General features: G+C 42.0%; 1 protein-coding gene across 3 annotated transcripts; it reads left to right on the forward strand.

The window, feature by feature from the left end:
- Positions 1-2,450: 2,450 nt before the first annotated feature.
- On the forward strand, positions 2,451-15,644 carry PROK2 (prokineticin 2; the record flags this gene model as incomplete). Of its 3 annotated transcripts, XM_084247193.1 has the most annotated exons (4): positions 2,451-2,546; positions 5,889-6,014; positions 14,192-14,248; positions 15,540-15,644. In XM_084247193.1, 4 exons carry the CDS (start codon positions 2,451-2,453, stop codon positions 15,642-15,644), a joined length of 384 nt encoding a protein of 127 aa, XP_084103319.1. The 3 variants fall into 3 exon arrangements, with proteins under 3 accessions (XP_084103319.1, XP_084103320.1, XP_084103321.1); XM_084247194.1 differs by lacking the exon at positions 14,192-14,248; XM_084247195.1 differs by lacking the exons at positions 5,889-6,014; positions 14,192-14,248.
- Positions 15,645-17,280: the final 1,636 nt, after the last annotated feature.

Raw genomic sequence — 17,280 nt, forward strand, 5'->3', positions numbered from 1 at the left:
TATTTTACATCCATTTTATAGATGAGAAAACAAGACTTGGAAAGGTTAAGCACTTGTCCAATAGTGACTCAAGATTCTTATGCAGGTTGGTCCAATTCACAAATACAGGGTCCTATGGATTTACCAGCACTCATGTTTTGATTCAATAGAGCCTTGACGATCATTTAGAATAAAGGCATCTACACTTTGAACTATACAAAGTTTGGGTCTTCTCTATAGTTATTCTTGGACTGAATGGTGTGGCATTACCAACAAGTTGCAATGATAAGTAGACTAGAACGGCAGTAATAAGTAGACTAGAATTTCTATCTCAGTGTTGGCAGTTTGGCTTTCCTACCTAACTTGTTTTTCTAAATTCAAACTCAACCTTTCATCTTTCTTTTTATAAGGCAGAACTAACTTTCAGACTTCATTTTTTTAACTTGGCCATAGAGGCAACAATTTGTCACATCAGGAGCCTTTGTTTCTCCTCTAAAACATTAAAACAATTAAACAAAACAACATGATCAAAAGAAACAACATGGAACCAAACCAACCCAATGTTTAAGTGTTTCCAACCTTGTTTCAAAACAGCCTTATGAGGATTGTTTTCCAAAGAGCCATGTATCAAGCCCTTACTTTTGAAATTTGATTTTCTAGGTTGGCATATCCTTGGAGAAGCAGGGAATACCCAAGCTGGCATTCAATAGTAGCAAATATGAAATAGCCCATTTAAAAAAAGTTGTAGGAATGTTCAAATCCATGTTGACTGGTTTTTACATTTACCCGTTGCATTCCCATGCTAGCGTTGGCATGGAGACTGGAAAAGGAAACTTTCCACCAATCTGTCACTTGCTACTGTTTCCACTTAGTTTACTGTGAGTTCAATTTTACCAATTTTTTAAAAGTTAAAAAAGAGTTTGACTTTTGTTTTCTGCTTCAGGACATTTCTCAAACATGAAAACACGTGTAAAAGAAGGTTTTAAAAATCAGTCAAAGATTTAGCTTACCAAATATTCAGCTGTTTAACATTCGGATAATTGCCTGCCTTTTTTTTTTTTCCACATCTTAGTCTGAATGCTTTGGCATGGGGGAGTCCCACAGTCTGAAAGTAACTTTGCCCTGACTCTCCTCACTGCATTTATTAAAGAGGCTGAAAAACGCATCTGCTTTTCAACAGTTTGTGTTCCATCAGGGACAAGGGAAAGTCAGAGGGTCTGAGATTCAGTAAGAAAGCAAGCCAGCTTGGCGTGGTCACAATTAGGAGTGACTGATACCTTTTTTTTTTTTTTAGGAAAAATAGGCTGAGATTCTTGAAGCAATGGAGGGCAAATTTGTCACTGGTCTTCTCACAGGTGACCTAGAACCCAGTAGGTACTCAATTCAGATTTACAATGACTTGCAATAACACCCTGTGGAAGACAAAAGAGAAAGCTGAAAGGTAAAAGAGAAAGCTGCCTAGCTAGGACTTGAGACTTGAGGTGCCTGGGCTGGCACCTGAAGTCAGGCGGTCTCATTTCCCTTTGGCATCATCCTCAACTGCTCTGCCTGAAGCTGGGGTGATGCTAAGGAGGGAGGAAAATCAGAGGAGACGATCGGTCGGGAACAGATGTGGGCAGAAAGGGAAAGCTTTTGGAATGAAAGAAATACTTTGGACTCCCACAGTTGGAAGGACAAACCCCTCAATATTGTCAGGGGTGTGGGTTTAAGGTGATTTGCTCTTCCTTTGTTCTTTTTCCCTGTCTTCTACGTTTCCAGTTTGTTTGTTTGTTTGATGTCTAGCTTTTCTGTTCAGTTTTTCGACCAATGAGGACAGACCCGGGCGGCAGTACCTGGCAAACAGCGGGTGGGGGGACTCTGGAAAGACTTGCTGAACAGATCAACACACGCAGAGGCTCTTGTTCCCCCACCACCACCACCACCACCACCGCCCCGGCGACTCCCCTCCCAGCACCTCCATGTGTCCACAGCGCCTGGCACGTAGTAGGCGCTCCTTGAACATCTGCAGAGCAAATGAACTCCAAGTTTTCGGCGCTGAGCACGTGGAGCTTTGGAAACCAGGACAGCAAGCGAGTGTGCCTCAGACCACAAAAGCCATTCTGGCGCGTGCGAAAGCAGCGGCGGGCGACAGGCAAGGGAAGGGGCCAGAGCGGGGCGCCCCGCGGGGGGCGCTGCCTGCGTGGCGCCCGAGGCGGGGGTGCGGGGAGCCGCGCGCCGCACGTGAGCGTCTCGGAAGCCGGCCGGGCCGGGGGTGGGCGCGCGTGTGCGCGTGGGGCGTGGGGTGTGTGCCCGCGCCGTGCCCCCCGCGCGTGCTGCCGGGCGGGCGCCGGCGTGAGTCACGGCCCGGCTCGCCTTTATAACGGCCGGCCGGAGGCTCGCGGAGCCGCCCTCACGCCCGCTCGCCCTCGGCTCCGCGCTCCAGCCAGCGCGCCCCCAACGGCCCCCAACCGCCGCCTAGTCCCGAGGGCGCCATGAGGAGCCCGCGCTGCGCCCCGCTGCTGCTCCTGCTGCTGCTGCCGCCGCTGCTGCTCTCGCCCCCCGCCGGGGACGCCGCGGTCATCACCGGGGTAAGCGGCCTGCGCACCTGTCCGCGGGGATGCGAGCGCGCCTTGCGCCTCGGGGGGCGGCCGCGGGGCTGGCCGCGGGGGCTCTCGGGGGCAGGGGAGGCTCGCCCCGCGCGAGGACACCTGCCTCGCTCGCCTCTGGGCGCGCTTGGAAAAGTGCCCTGCTCCGAAGCAGCAGGCGGGCCGGGACGCACGGAGCGCCCGGCTGGAAAAAGTGACCAAGTGTCATCCCGCCACCTTCTCCCGCTGGCTCCCGCTGAGCGCCCCGCAGCCTCTCTTCGCGTTTGGCTGCATTTCCGTTAAGCCGAAAGTTTTCTCTCAGGGTGCTCCCAAGCACCTTGTCGAGACGCTCCAGCCTCGAACCTTCGAAGTTGAGGGGCCCTTCCGGAAATGCAAAGGGGTGAGACGTCTACTCCAAAGCTCGAGAATCTTAATCCCGTAGTCAAGGAGTTTGCTCCCGGTGCGCCCTCCGCAGAAGCTCTTTGAAACAACTTGGTCCCAGGCCATGTGTGCGCTTTGAAAGGCAATTGTGGGCGCTTCCTTTTCGTTCCTGGGCTTTTTCCCCCCCCCCCCCCCCCCCCCCCCCGCGTCCTGAGGTTCTCCTTGGAAAAGTTGTTCATGTCTAATTACTGACGAGGCACCTCCGGTGCTCTGGCATAATTTCGGAGTAGGTTGCCATGTAGATGTCGTTGCAGTTTAAGAGAAAACGTCTTCATCATTTTTGGAAGTAGGAACTAATTTAATTTTCTCTTACTCTCGCCAGCACAGTTTTCTTTGTGTGGATCTAAAGGATGACATGAGCTTACATTTTAAAAGTCTAGTCTAGTTTACATCAATCATTTTAAAAGTCTAGTTTCACATCAATCATTTAAAAAAGGCTACCATTCCTGGTGGTTTTACTGCTCTGCTCTTCTCTTAAGTGTGAAATTATATTACACCTAAAGTTCCTTTAAATATGAAGTGCACATTGTAGGGGTTAAATACAACTTCTGTATTTGAAATGCTGATACCTAATGAAATTAACACGTTTAAAGAAAATGTGATTGTCTTGAGAAAATAAAACTGTTGTCTCCATGTTAGTTAACACTCTACAGCACATTGAAAGCTCTTGTTAACAGTTTTGGTTGTGTCCAATAGACAATTATAAGCATTGTGATATTTAGTAGAATAGTTTGGAGATTTAAAAAAAAAAACTGTATTTGAAAAGCTTTGTCAGTAGCCACAGTTTGTGTTTGGAAAAAAAAAAAAGTTTTTATAGCTCTCATACATGAGAATTGAAACAAGATTGTTTTTTTCTCCCTCTTCCCCTGCTGGCTCATTTTAAATTTCTTCTAATCCTCTGAGCCCAAAATTCCTTTGCAATATAAGTATCTTTTTGTTCCATTCACAGGACAACACTATTTGAATAGATTTGCAATGGGTTATGGATGGAGGGCCTTAGGAAACAGCTGTCTAATTAAAACTATATAAACCTATGCAGTTCTTTATAAATATTTCCAAGAACTGAAGCTTTTCATTACAAAATGGAATCTTAGCACTTTGGATATTTATCTGTTAGAGAGCTTTAGACTGGTCTTATATAGTCATGTTTGCTATTTTTGTTGTTCTTTTCACTCAGTGTTACAAAAAGATAATTAAAAAAAAATCTCTAAAGCAACATGGCAATAAAGAAATGTAGTTATGTCTCCATGACAGGAACCATCTGGAGTCAAATGAAAAACTCAGTAACTTATTTAGATCTGTTGTCCTAAAAATATATTAAACATCCAAGTGATTGATTGAATTTTAAAAGATTATGGTTGTCTTATAAAGAAGAGGTAGTAGGGCTTCAGAATTCAGAGTCTTGAGCATCTGTTGAAATAAAATACTACCTGAAGCCTCCACCTTAATTATTTACTTGGGGAGGTAATATATGTACTTATCTGGAAATTGATTTATCTGTCCATATAGATTTGTTAAGACTATTTTGGAAAAGCATCACATACTGAGCATCTCAATTATAGAATTGCAGTTGCCATGTGGCTGTGATTTCTGGCATATAGATAACAATTGAAAATGGAAATGTGTAGATATCGTCCTATAAATGTCCAGGAGCTCCAAGATACATTTTGTAAGTAGACTGAGAAAAAATTCTAGTGGGAGAAATAAATTAACTCAAAAGCAAGATAGTTAGTTGGTCACTCTTCATGAATGAAGAGTTTTGAGAAATTATGGCTGTCCCCAAAACTAATAACTTCAAAGAAGTGTTTTTGTTGTTGCTAATAAGTACACATTTAGATTTGTGCTGAAATTTTAGCCTTTCTGTTTTCTTGCTTATATAGTACCAGATGCTTTTTACCTTATCACTCGCAAAACAGATTACTGCACACCATTCAAACAAAGCATCCTATTTTCTGTTGATGTGAGGGAAGAACATAGTTCTTCAGATCCATTTTCATGCAAATAAATTTAGGCTTCCTTATTTATTTCAATTTAGTGGAATAAAAATGTGGAAAGTTTTTCACAGTTGACTCTGATTATATACGTATCTGCAGTTTTTATATTGGAAGGATATAAAGTAAAGCCTTGTTGTCACTTGCGTCTTTAATATGATCGCATTTCTTAACCTGATGGATCTTATGTAATAGTTCAGCTGATTTTCAAATATACATTTATGAATATCATAAGCCACTAATTTCCTTTCTGTGGGTTACTCACCCACCCCATAAAAAAGTGACATAGGACAAAAGTCTTGGTCTGTCCATTCTCAACCTAAGAGCATTCTTTCTTTATAGAGGAAATGGTGAAAATCAAGTCAGTGGGGTGAGTAACATCAAGTCTCATGAACCAAAATGCAAATATTTGAAAGGGAAATGAGCACTTCTAAAATTTACATGAGTGCCTTTATGGGTTTGGAGCATTTCATGCCAGATTTAGAGACCATTTAAATCCCTTTTTAAAGTTGGGCCCAATGTATTCTGCAGTTAATAGTCATAAAATCTTGTGATTCGATTTATATAGTTCCTAATGGCCATGTACAGTATCAGACTAATAAAGACTCGTTCTTCAAGTTCAAAATCAATTCTGCCTTAAAGCACTGAAAGAGGAGAGCTGATTTTGCTTTTTCAAAATTCTTGTATTTAAGATTTTTATAATCTGTGGGCCACTATTTTAAGCTTTTTTTTTTTTTAATCTAGGAGACTCTGATCAGGTTTTATTATAAATATGTGCATGCAAATGAAGGTGACAGTTCTTTTTTATACGTGTGGTTATTAAATCAGAATATTTTTTACTGCTATTTTCAGATATTCTCAGCCTGAGCCTTTCCCGATATCTATATTTATCTGTGTGTTTATTACATTTCAGGCCTGTGACAAGGACCCCCAGTGTGGTGGAGGCATGTGCTGTGCTGTTAGTATCTGGGTTAAAAGCATAAGGATTTGCACACCGATGGGCAAAGTGGGAGACAGCTGCCACCCGCTGACTCGCAAAGTTAGTATATATATTTGTATTCTCGGTATTTCTCTTCTGTTGGTGGTACCTTAACTCCAAGCAAAGCCTGTAGGACATGAAGCCCAGGGTCATTTGTTTGTGGTTGAAGGTTAAAGAAGATGACAATGGAAAACCACCTCCTCTCTCCATCCCCTGTAAATTTTAAGGAATTGTCTCGTCTACCATCCTTAGTCTAGTGAGCTTTTTTTTATCAATGCTTTCATGGCATTAGAAACATTTCATAAATCAATTTCAAACACATGAATTTGCTTAAAAATTATTGAAGACACAGTATGTATGTACATACATATGTATTATGTATATACATATGTTTTTTTTACACTGGCTACGCTTCACAAAAATTAAAGTATAGAAGTTCTTAAAAAACCTTTTATTATCTGACCTATCAATAAATCACAAATAAGTCTGTTGTTTTTTTTTTTTTTGCAGAAAGTCATCCATAGTATAACTACATTTTTATTTTAAAAGTCCTATATTTTTAAATTTAGGTTTTTTTTTTTAATGAAATCCTATATTTTGACTCTAGCCATGGGATACGATGGTCACAACCCTAACGGCTAATGATATTTAATTTTCCAATTTATTATCTGACAGCTCAATAGCACAATGATCTAAGCAACCCTTTTGCAAAATTACTGCCAGTTAGTGACATGACCGTAGGATGGCAGGATTGGACAGGGCTGCAGAGGCTGTGCAACAGACCTGTTTGCAGAGCCCAGGAAGGTTTGCGTGACTTCAGGAAAGGGTGGTGGGAGACGAGAGGGAGCAGAGAAGTGTATGGAGCCTACAGGGTCCTTGCTCTTCAGACTCAAAAACTTTGGAAACCCAATATGAACTCAGTATAGACCCCCTGGGATCCAGGTTGCCGTGCCTTGCTCTCTCCCAGTGCTGCCTTCCTGCTTCACCCAGCAGGTACGTGAGTCCAGGGGCACTGAAGGACAAGTTAGGCTGGGTGCCTCCTTGGAGTCTGAGCTCCCTCTCTGCAGTGTTCATGATACACATTGCATTCATTCATTTTAAAAGATTGTTTGCAAAACAAACTGAATCCACCTTCTGGCTTTTTTTTTTTTTTTCACATGTGGTTTGGGGTTTAAAACTAGTAGAATCAAACATGTTTCCTGTACTCCACAGTCACAGATAACAAACAGTTCATATTTTAACTTTCTCAGAATGAACATAATGAAATACATCGGCCTGCTGGCTGAGGTTCAGCTCTGTGAGCTACAGGGTGGACCCTGGTTTTTTGGCCTGTGTGAAGACTGTCTTTGGCTTTCCTGTGGTTTCCTGAAGAAATTCTTCTGTTACATTTAGGCCATTCCTCCCACAGTTTTACCCCCGGATACTGTGCTGTCACTAAACATGACGTGCACCTTTTTGTTCTGGGCCACTTTCAGACAGGAAAGTGTTATAAACCGTTAGGTGTTGTCTGTCTCAATGCCAAACTCATCACGAGGAGGTGAAACAAGCCCAGCTGCCTGTTTCACTGACCGCAGTTTTTTCGTTCCTCTTCTCGAACGTGAGGCGCCATTATGCTTTGGAGCCCTGTCACCAAAAGTTTGCTCTTAGCTCAGCCTTGTCCTTTAAGAAATATGTAGTTTGTGTACAGTCATAGTCAAACTCACAGGTCCTAGGTTCTAGAATCAAGTAGCCTGTTTGCTAAAACAAGTAAAGAGTGACACATCCTGTGGAGCTGTTTGTGTCTCAATAGCAGTCATAGCTGCTGCTGATTGAGTGCTGTGATGTACCACACTCTATACTGACTGTTATGGCTGCATTTCTTACTTAGCACACAACAAGCCTGTGAATATATCAATTTCTGTCACGTTCTCCATACCACATTAAAGTCTTGGAGGGCTTTCAGTAACTCATTGAGGTCACAGGTGATAGGTCAGAGAGCAGGCGCTGGATTTAGCTTCTTTCTGACACTCCGTTGTCTGTGGTCTCCATCACTGTACTTTCCTACCTCCAGGAAAGCTGTTGTGGTGTTTGATTTGCACATGTTCCAGCCCAGTGACACAAAGCTGGTTCACGAGGGCAGGATGGTCACTAGGATGAAGGATAAGGGTTCCCCAGGGGAATTTGTTGCATCCTATATAATTCTTTTTTTTTAATAGTTTTATTTTTTATTTTTTTTATGTGCCAATCTAAAAATCTTTTATTTATTTATTTATTTATAATTTTATTTTTATATTCCCCATGCAATTGCAACCCCCTTATTTTGACCCCAATCCCTCCCCTCCCCACCCCCCACCTCCCATAGAGTGTCTCTGGTTCATAGTTGTTTGTTGATTTTGATTTTCACTTTCTTATAATTATTCATATTCCTGGTCCCTTATTTAAGTTTTCTAGATTCCTGCTGTGAGTGAGACCATCCGGTATTTTTCTTTTTCTTTCTGGCTTATTTCTCTGAGCATGATCCATTCCAGCGCCATCCATGTTGCTGCAAATTGCATGTGTTTATCTTTTTTGAATGCTGAGTAATATTCCATGGTATATATGTACCACATCTTCTTAATCCAGTCATCTATTTTGGGACATTTGGGTTATAATTCTAATGAGATTTCCAAATATGAGCTAAGAGAACCAAATTCTGGTTCCCCAGTTCCATAGGTCACTTGTAATTCAGGTTTGGGTGCAAGGTCAGTTCTGAAACTGAATTAAATCAATCTTCTCTGGTAAGCCAAGATACATCTCTACACTTCAGTTTTTATCATAGTTTTAATAATGAAATCTTTAATAACAGGTTATGATTTTCATAGTAAAATTAAGTGGCAAAATAACTGATGTCATAGAAAAAAACAAGGTTTTCTGTTAGATATGAATGTTCAAGTCAGATCTCACTTGAGAAGTATTCCTAGAACTCTGATAGCTAGCTATTCTTACTGGTTATTTTTCTGTCTTGAAAATACATTTTCATACATCATTTCAATGCTCTTTTTTGAGAGTAAGTCCCGGAGTTGTTACTTTTTTGGGGTGAAGTTAACCTGTTGTGGTAAAAATCTAGTTCTTCCAGAATATCAACCATATTTAAAATAACTAAAGAAAATAAGTGCTTTATCAACATCTCTTCTGGTAAACATTATGTACAGTATTCAACCCTGCTTTGAAGTGTAATGGACCATGAGTAGGTGGCAGAAGTGTATACACTGCATAGAAAATTCTGTTTTATTGTGATAGGTTGATGCTTAAAATTTTTTTGGAAAAATGCTTGAAGTCACAGGACTTGGTGTTTTTAAAACAGAAGGCTGTGAATAAGTGAAGACTATACTTGTTCACATTTTACACACAAGAGTGTTTCTTTTGATAAAGTGAACAATATTTGATGAATTAAATTGAAAACCTTGTAGGTAGGAATTGAAGCTACTGAGTTCAGTTTACTATCTTATTTCAGATGTACCACTTCACTTACAAGGTTTATAGTCCTTGCTAAGCTTATTTTGTAATTATCTGGCTTTGAACTTTACATTTGATAATTAAAAAAGAGAAGAAATTACAAGTCCACCTAAGAAGAATAGGATGCATGCTTTTTTCCTTTTTTTTTTTTAAGATTTGTTTATTTTTATACAAGAACCCAGGTACAGGCCAGATGCGCGGGAGGGTGAGAGGATTCACCGGAGACAGAGTGGGGAACAGAACAGGCAGACTGATAAACACACTGCTGAGGGGAGCAGCAGGCGAGACAGGAGAGGTCTGACACGCCATGTGGGACTCTCCCTGGCCGGCTGGGATCAAACCCGCGCAGCTGAGGCTGCGGACAGCTTCACAGTGTGGCACTCAACCGCCTGCGCCACCAGGGAGGCCCAGGATGCCTGTTTTCTAAACAAATTTTAAGGCAAATAATTTTCACATATATTCATTCTAGCAATTTTTTTTAATAATTGAGACTGAGTTATTGAATCATTTATCTACAGAGAATACTTTGCTGTCTTAAAATAATAGTATTTTAACTTCTACTAATATCTATACTTTTCAGAGCTTACAAAAGAGATTAGCCTTTCCTATCCAATTCCGATTATTGGTTAGTTTTGGAGGTTTATAATTATGTGATTAATACTTTTAATTTTATTGCCTAATATTTTATGGTTTCTTTCTATTACAACAACTGTTTCCTTCAAAAAATTAATCTTGTTTTTTTATTTTGCTCTACTTTTTATGATAATTTTTTACTACCAGTTTTGTTTTCTGTTTTACCTACACTTTAAAATTTGACCAGTACTTTTTCCTTTTCTGAAGAAAAAAATTTCAAAATTAAACCTGGGTCTTGTTCATGTGAAAAAAAAAGGAAGATTTAAAAATTATTAGCTATTCCTATTTTAGAACCAACCTATGCTGAAACGTTGTAAACATAATTATAATTCTATGAGTTGTTTGAACACTAAAATATAGCTTATATCCGGCCTCCCCTGTGGCGCAGCGGTTGAACGCTGCTTTGCGGAGCTGTCCAAAGCCTCCGCAGCGCCTGTTCGATTCCCTGCCGGCCAGGGAGAACCCTACATGGCACGGCAGACCTCTCCTGCCTCTCCCTCTGCTCCCCTCAGCAGTGTCTTTGGTCTGTCTGCCTGTTCGGTTCCCCACTCTGGCTCTGGTGAATTCTCTCACCTTCCCGGCTTCTGACCTGTACCCCAGTTCTAGTATAAAATAAATAAAATCTTTTTTTAAAAAACATATAGCTCATATACAAGAAAGGATGACTTCCTCATCTTTGCTGTCAAGTCAGAGCAGCTGTCTACATTTGGTCTGTCAGAGCAACAACGTAGCTGTGATTACAGGTTTAAATTGGCAGAGAAACTGGCAAGCTATAACCCTGCTTTAGTCTAAGATAGGGTTTCTCCGCCTCGGTGCTATCGACATTTTGGATCAGATAACTTTGGGGGCTGTGCTGGGCACTATAGAATGTTGAGCAGCATTTCCGGCTCCCACCCGTACCCTCCCATGCCAGGCTCACTCCCTGCCCAGTAGTGACATCCAAATGAGCAGACATTGACGGATGCCCCTGAGTAGAGTTGGGGGTGATGTGGGGGTGGGAATTGCTGTGGTTGAACACTGCCCTTATTCAGCCTTCCAGGAAACAGGGTAGGAGTCCCCAGCACGCCTGTCTGTTCGGGCCCTCATCAGCATCCCAAGCATGTAGCTCAATGCCCTCTTATCCATCCAGGGTGCTTGTGGCTGCCACAGGTGAGAGCCAGGGTGTATGTGGATTACCCTTGACCCACTGAGGCTACCACCTTTATTTCTTTTGAGTCTTTTGTGCCCCCCTAGTCGAGGCCCAAGGCCTCTGTGCCCGCTTCTCCCCTAGGCCTGGGCAGGGCTCTCCGCAGCAGAGGGAATCTCTGAAATATCGGTGCAGAGAGAGGCCCAGGGATGCATTAGTCCAGGCCCCATGTTAACCCTCTGCTCACAAGAGGGATATAGATAAATCGTTGAATGACTTTGGGCTATATGGATATATATCTCGTCCAAACATTTTTGAAGAAATAGTGTAAAACTTGCCAAATTCAGTGACAATCTTCATAATTATTAAAACCAGAAACTGTGGGAGTATGGAACTTTTAGTTTTTATTTTATGTAGTGCTATGCAGTTTGTTTATTTTTTTTTTTTAAATATTTACTTCTGTTAAGAAACGTTGTAATGAAGCTGGCTTTATTACAAGTAATGTAACAGTACCAGCACTTTTAATGTCATATGACAAGACTTCATGTATTCTGTTCGATTTCCCTTTTATTATAACTGACTCTATTTTGAGAGACATCAAAAACAGTATGTTTGGGGCCTCCCTGGTGGCGCAGTGGTTGAGCAGCGCAGTGCGGAGCTGTCCCCTGCCTCTGCAGCACTGGTTCCATACCTCCCCCCACCTCCCCTGGCCAGGGAGAACCCCACGAACCCCACATGGCACGGCAGACCTCTCCTGCCTCTCCCTCTGCTCCCCTCAGCAGTGTCTTTGGTCCATCTGCCTGTTCTGCTCCCCGCTCTGGCTCTGGTGAATTCTCTTACCTTCCCACGCTTCTGACCTGTACCCCAGTTCTTATATAAAATAAATAAATCTTAAAAAAAATAAAGTCCCATACAAATTAAAAAAAATGTTTCATATTAGTGCTATTTTCTCTTTAAAATCACTGCAAATAGGTAAGAATCATGCCTCCTTGAGAGTGCTGGTGGGCCTGCCTCAGCATAGGTGTAGGCTGTTAGAAATTTGGGTCAAGGACATGATTGATTCTGCAGTAAATCATCAAATTTGACTGAATGGTTAGCTCCTTGACTGTCTTTGTATATCAGAAAATGCATCTTCTCTAATTACTTTCTCATGCACTTGTGACTATTAGATACCTGTCAGGTTTGTCACACGGTGCATGTGCAGCCAACATCTGAACTGAGTGGGCCAGTTGAGAAACCAGCAATTATCTAGTGAATGTATCACACCAGCACTCAAGGTCTTGATCAAGAGGGCCTCATGGGTGGAATGGGAAGAGGGCTATGGCGCCGGGCTGGTGCAGTTAGGAAATGCTTGGAGGAGGGAGAAACAGACAGGATTTGGGAAAAGGAGGTAGGTTTGCTGAGAATAAGGAGAAGGCATAAAGTGACAGCTGCATGTTCCATGAGGTTAGTGTCGGTTGAGGAAGGTCTGGTTGAGTTGTACGTGGTCTTGTTGCCCTTGGTAAGATGATATGTAGAAGAATATCTACATCTACAAAGATGTCTTTGAGAGTGTCACAAAATATGTGACCTTACACACACTTGAGGGGCTTACACTGTGAGGGCCTTCAGCTTCTTTACTTCACAGTATAAGTCCCTGTCTTCAGTTTGGTGGTGTGTGTCACACGGGCAGGGTGAGGGGCAGCCACAGGACCTAAGAGGGTCACCCCTTTACCTCCAGAGAATTCATGGTCCCTCTTGGGGAGGGAAGGAGATAGGCATTTAACAAATATTTTCTTGAGTGTTCCTATGTACACCACTAAGTGCTGTGGGTTCATGAGTAAAACAGACGAGGCCCATCCTTCAAAGAGTCTGGAGTCTGGCACTTGAGAAAAAAAGCATAATTTGGGAGAAAATGGGACTGGATTTGATGATGACACAAACCCCTTCTAGCTAGTAACCTTAGCTGCCATGTTACTTCACTCATGTCAAAGTGAGGTGACAACCTGGCTCTCGGGTTTGGTGTGGAGTTCCTACACAAGCTGTAGGAATCCTGGCCTATTTTTCTGCTGCTTTGAAGACAGCAGAACCCACATGGCAGGCCAAAGAGTCACCATAGTGTCATGATGTTCAAAGCTCAGAGCGTCCCTGTCCACCCTGAGGGCACTTAATAGCCAGCTGAAACCGCCTTACTGGATGTGTACTTTTCATCATTAAAGTTCAAGTTCCCTACGGACAGTGCCTCTCTGTTTTGTTTACTACTGTATGCTTGGTGGCTGAAATAGCACCTGCTATGTTTGTCAACAATTAATAGAATGAGTAAAAGAAGTCTGCTTGTCTTCCATGTGTAACAGTTTGACAGGTTACACTGTTCCCTCATTTCAGACTCATTTTTCTTGGATTCTCTGCCTGTGTCAGTGTTTCTCATCCTCAGCCCATTGACATTTGGGGTCATTTTCTGTCATTGAGGCTGTGTCATGTGCACTGTGTTTAGCCACATTGCTGAGCTCTTACCCACTAGATGCCAATAGCACTGCCCCCTCCCCCAGTTGTGATAACCAAAAATATCTTTGGACCTTGCTTGATATATATCCCCTGGGTAGTAGGGATAGAATCACCCCCAGTTGAGAGCCACTGAGCAAGCATTAACTTTAGGCTTGGAAAATGGGAAGTTTTCAGTTTCCAGGACAGAAGGGATCTCATACTATACATTTGTAATTGGCCAAGCCAGTGCAGCCGTACCCACCTCCTCTGACTTTTTCTTGTTGAAAATTAATGAGCCAGCTAGCCATGTACCTTTGACACACACAGTGACAGAACCATTCTGAGTACAAGTCTCCATGGAGCCAGTGGCCATGGTGCCAGATACAGACACTGTCGTCAGAGTCTTGAACATCTTGCCCTTTCAAAAAGACAAAGACACCTGATGGCTCTGCCTGTCCACCACGTGCTTGCCTTGCTCGCCTACTGCTCCCTTTCTTCCGTCGGTATTTATTGATCTCAATCGTCTCCCTGGCCCTTCCAGAACCATTTTGGAAATGGAAGGCAGGAAAGAAGGAAGAAGAGAAGAAAAAAGAAAAAGGTAAGAAGAACACGAGCATGGTGTCACCCAAAGATAACACCGAGAACAGTGGTGGTTGGACTACCATAAAGTTAGTTCTGTCCTGTCAGTTCAACCCCCAAAAATGGTTAGAATGGTTCTGCCACTGTCTGCAAATTGTGTGTGTGTGTGTTTTTAAAATGCATAAAGGAATTATTTAGAAGGCATCTGGAAGGTGCATCTCAGATGTTCTCAATAAGGACAGATGGTGTGGGGCGGCCTCTTTTGGTGGAAGGCAATACACTAGAATGACCCTGAACAAAGCATTTGATCTGGGAAAGAGAAAGGACACATTTTCTGCTATGTTTACACTACAGAAGCATCTCTGAGGCCGGAGTCTGTAAGAGCTTGCCTCCCTTGTGTTATCCTGGGTTGGAGTGATTTTGTTTTGACTATTCACAGCCTCCAGGTCTGGACTATTCTTTCTCCACACCACTTACAGGACAGGCAGGGTCTCAGGAGGGCACCATTCCTTGGGGAGGGAGATGAGTTTTGCTCTCAGCCTTTAGGAAGCATACATAGTGTGAGTGTACCACACTCCTGCCAGCACAGGGAGCCGTTGCTGCTGGACTCTCCTCAGTCCTGCTGTGCTGGTGGCCTAGGCAGGACTCTGAAGCAGCCGCTGAAGGTCCCTCAGAATGAAGACGACCTTTTCCTGCTAGCTCTCCCCACCAGGCCGGGTTTAGTTTAGTTTCTTCCATGTCTGCAAACTGAGCTCGCCTCCTTTCGTAATTGTCCTCTGTTCCTCCCTGCTCCCCACCAGGATTTTGACTCCTGACCTGCGTGTGCAAACATGTGACTTTATATGTTGCCCATTGTCTGTGGATTTATACTTGCTCATTAGGTATATATAGTCATGCCCATGATGTTATGCTCTCCCTCAGGAGTATCAGTAGAAATACATGTTAAAAAAAAAGTTTAAAATGCAAAAAAGTAAAAGAAAGTATAGCTTGATGGTTGAAAGACTTGGTCTATCTGGCCCAATTGCCAGCCAAATTTCTAGTCATGGATGTGAGACCTTGAGCAAGTTACTGATAGCTCAGCACCTCAGTTTGCCATCTGTAAAATGGGTATTATTGAAGTGTTTGCTGTCTTCACAGGGTGGCTGTAAGGATGGACAAGCATAATACATAGAAAAGTGCTGAACTTGTTGCCTAATGAATGGTTAATATTCCATCAACACTAGTTATTGGAAGACATGTCTCAAGAACAATTTGTTCAGTTTGTTTTGTAAACAGTTCCTGCTCTGACTCAGTTTCCCTTTTTATTTTAGGTTCCATTTTTTGGGCGGAGAATGCATCACACTTGTCCTTGTATGCCCGGCTTAGCCTGTTTACGAACGTCATTTAACCGGTTTATTTGTTTAGCCCGAAAGTAATCACTTTAGAGTAGTAACTTTAAATGTGAACAGCCACATGATGTATGTAAAGCATATTTACTTGTGATTGTGCCAAACAAATAAGATGCCAGAAAAAAATGCTGTTGCTTCCTCAACTTTCCAAGTCACATTTTATCTTTGCCTTTTAAATGATGATTTTTTTTTTATTGAAAGAAGATTTTAATTTTGGATAGAAATATAAAGCGCAAGTCATTATGGAAGTGGTTCTCATTTCCCAGTTTGTGTTTTGGTTTGGTTTGGCTTTCTTTATGCCAATAACACCCATTTTCACAAAAAGAGGGGAATAAGAATTCGGTGTTTTGTGCAAGTTTTTCTTTCTTAACTCCCTCTCACCTCCTACTTTGGTCTCTGGTCTGTCACCCCTCAAAGAATTTTCCGGCCCTCACTTTTTTCCCCCTTTCCTTCATGGCCCCTCTAGCATTTTAAAAGGGCTGAGAGAGACAAAATCCTTTAGTTTGATGGCAGAATCACTGATGAGAATCAAGCTTTTGCCTGATACTTAAACAGTGAAAGGCATGTAGTTGAACTGAACCCTCCACACTTCTTTTACTGGAGTGGAGAATGGGGGGGTGCTTCCAGACTCTCCCTGAACCTGTCTATGCACGTGGACTTCCAGGTCTGCTGTTTGATCCGTGCGAAGGAATGGAAAGTCAATTTAGTCCATATTTCTAGATCTGTGTTTTTAAAAAAGATTTATTTTCCAATAGAATATTACATTTCTTTCTTTTTTAAAGTTTATTTTTGAAACATCTCAGTTAGAAATGTTCCAGAAAATGTCACTTGAAGAGGAAGTGTGACCATTGTTAAATCAGCATTAAGTTGTAATTTAAACTTTATTTGTAATCAGAAGGTCTTTTGTAATGAGTTGCCTGACTTCCTGCCATTTGTACCTGTATCAATATTGCTGTGTAAAAATTCTGTATCAGAATAATGACAGTACTGTATATCATTTGATTTATTTTAATATTATATCCTTATTTTTGTCACAGTTGTTGTCAGTTTTTATTACAAGCAGATTTCTATACAGCCCACATTCTAAAATGGGGTAAAGCCTCCGAAATTGGTAAATTAGCACTAACAGTATGTGCATTTTCATTTACATACAGAAAAATTCTGTTTGCATGTGTTTTAAGACAGCACAAAAAATAAACAATGTGTAAAATCACTGAGGTTTTGGAGTATGAAGGACAATTATGACCTGTCAAACCAATTGTAATCAGGAATGGACTCCTGGGATTTCCCTGTATTGATTCAGCAAATAGTGATGGCGTGTTTACGTGGATGGTTAGGCACGCCCCTGGATGCTAAGTGTACAGTGGTACCAATGTAGTCTGACCTGGAAAAAACCCTCCAAGAATTGTAAATGAATTCAGCATCGCAAATAAACAACTTACAAAATGTGTTTAACTGACTAAACTTGACCATGCCAACCCACTGTTTGAAAGAGATTGTGTCCATTTTGTAGGTATTTACTCAGCGGGAGCTTACAATTGCTCATTGCATGTAACTTTACCCCGTGGGCTGACACGTAGGCTAAATATATGGGATTTGCTCTACTAATTACCATACTTGGTCATAGTTGTAGTATTTTTGGTTCCATTTACTTTGTGTTCAA

This window comes from Talpa europaea (assembly GCF_964194135.1).
Source record: "Talpa europaea genome assembly, chromosome: 11".
Lineage (NCBI taxonomy): Eukaryota > Metazoa > Chordata > Mammalia > Eulipotyphla > Talpidae > Talpa > Talpa europaea.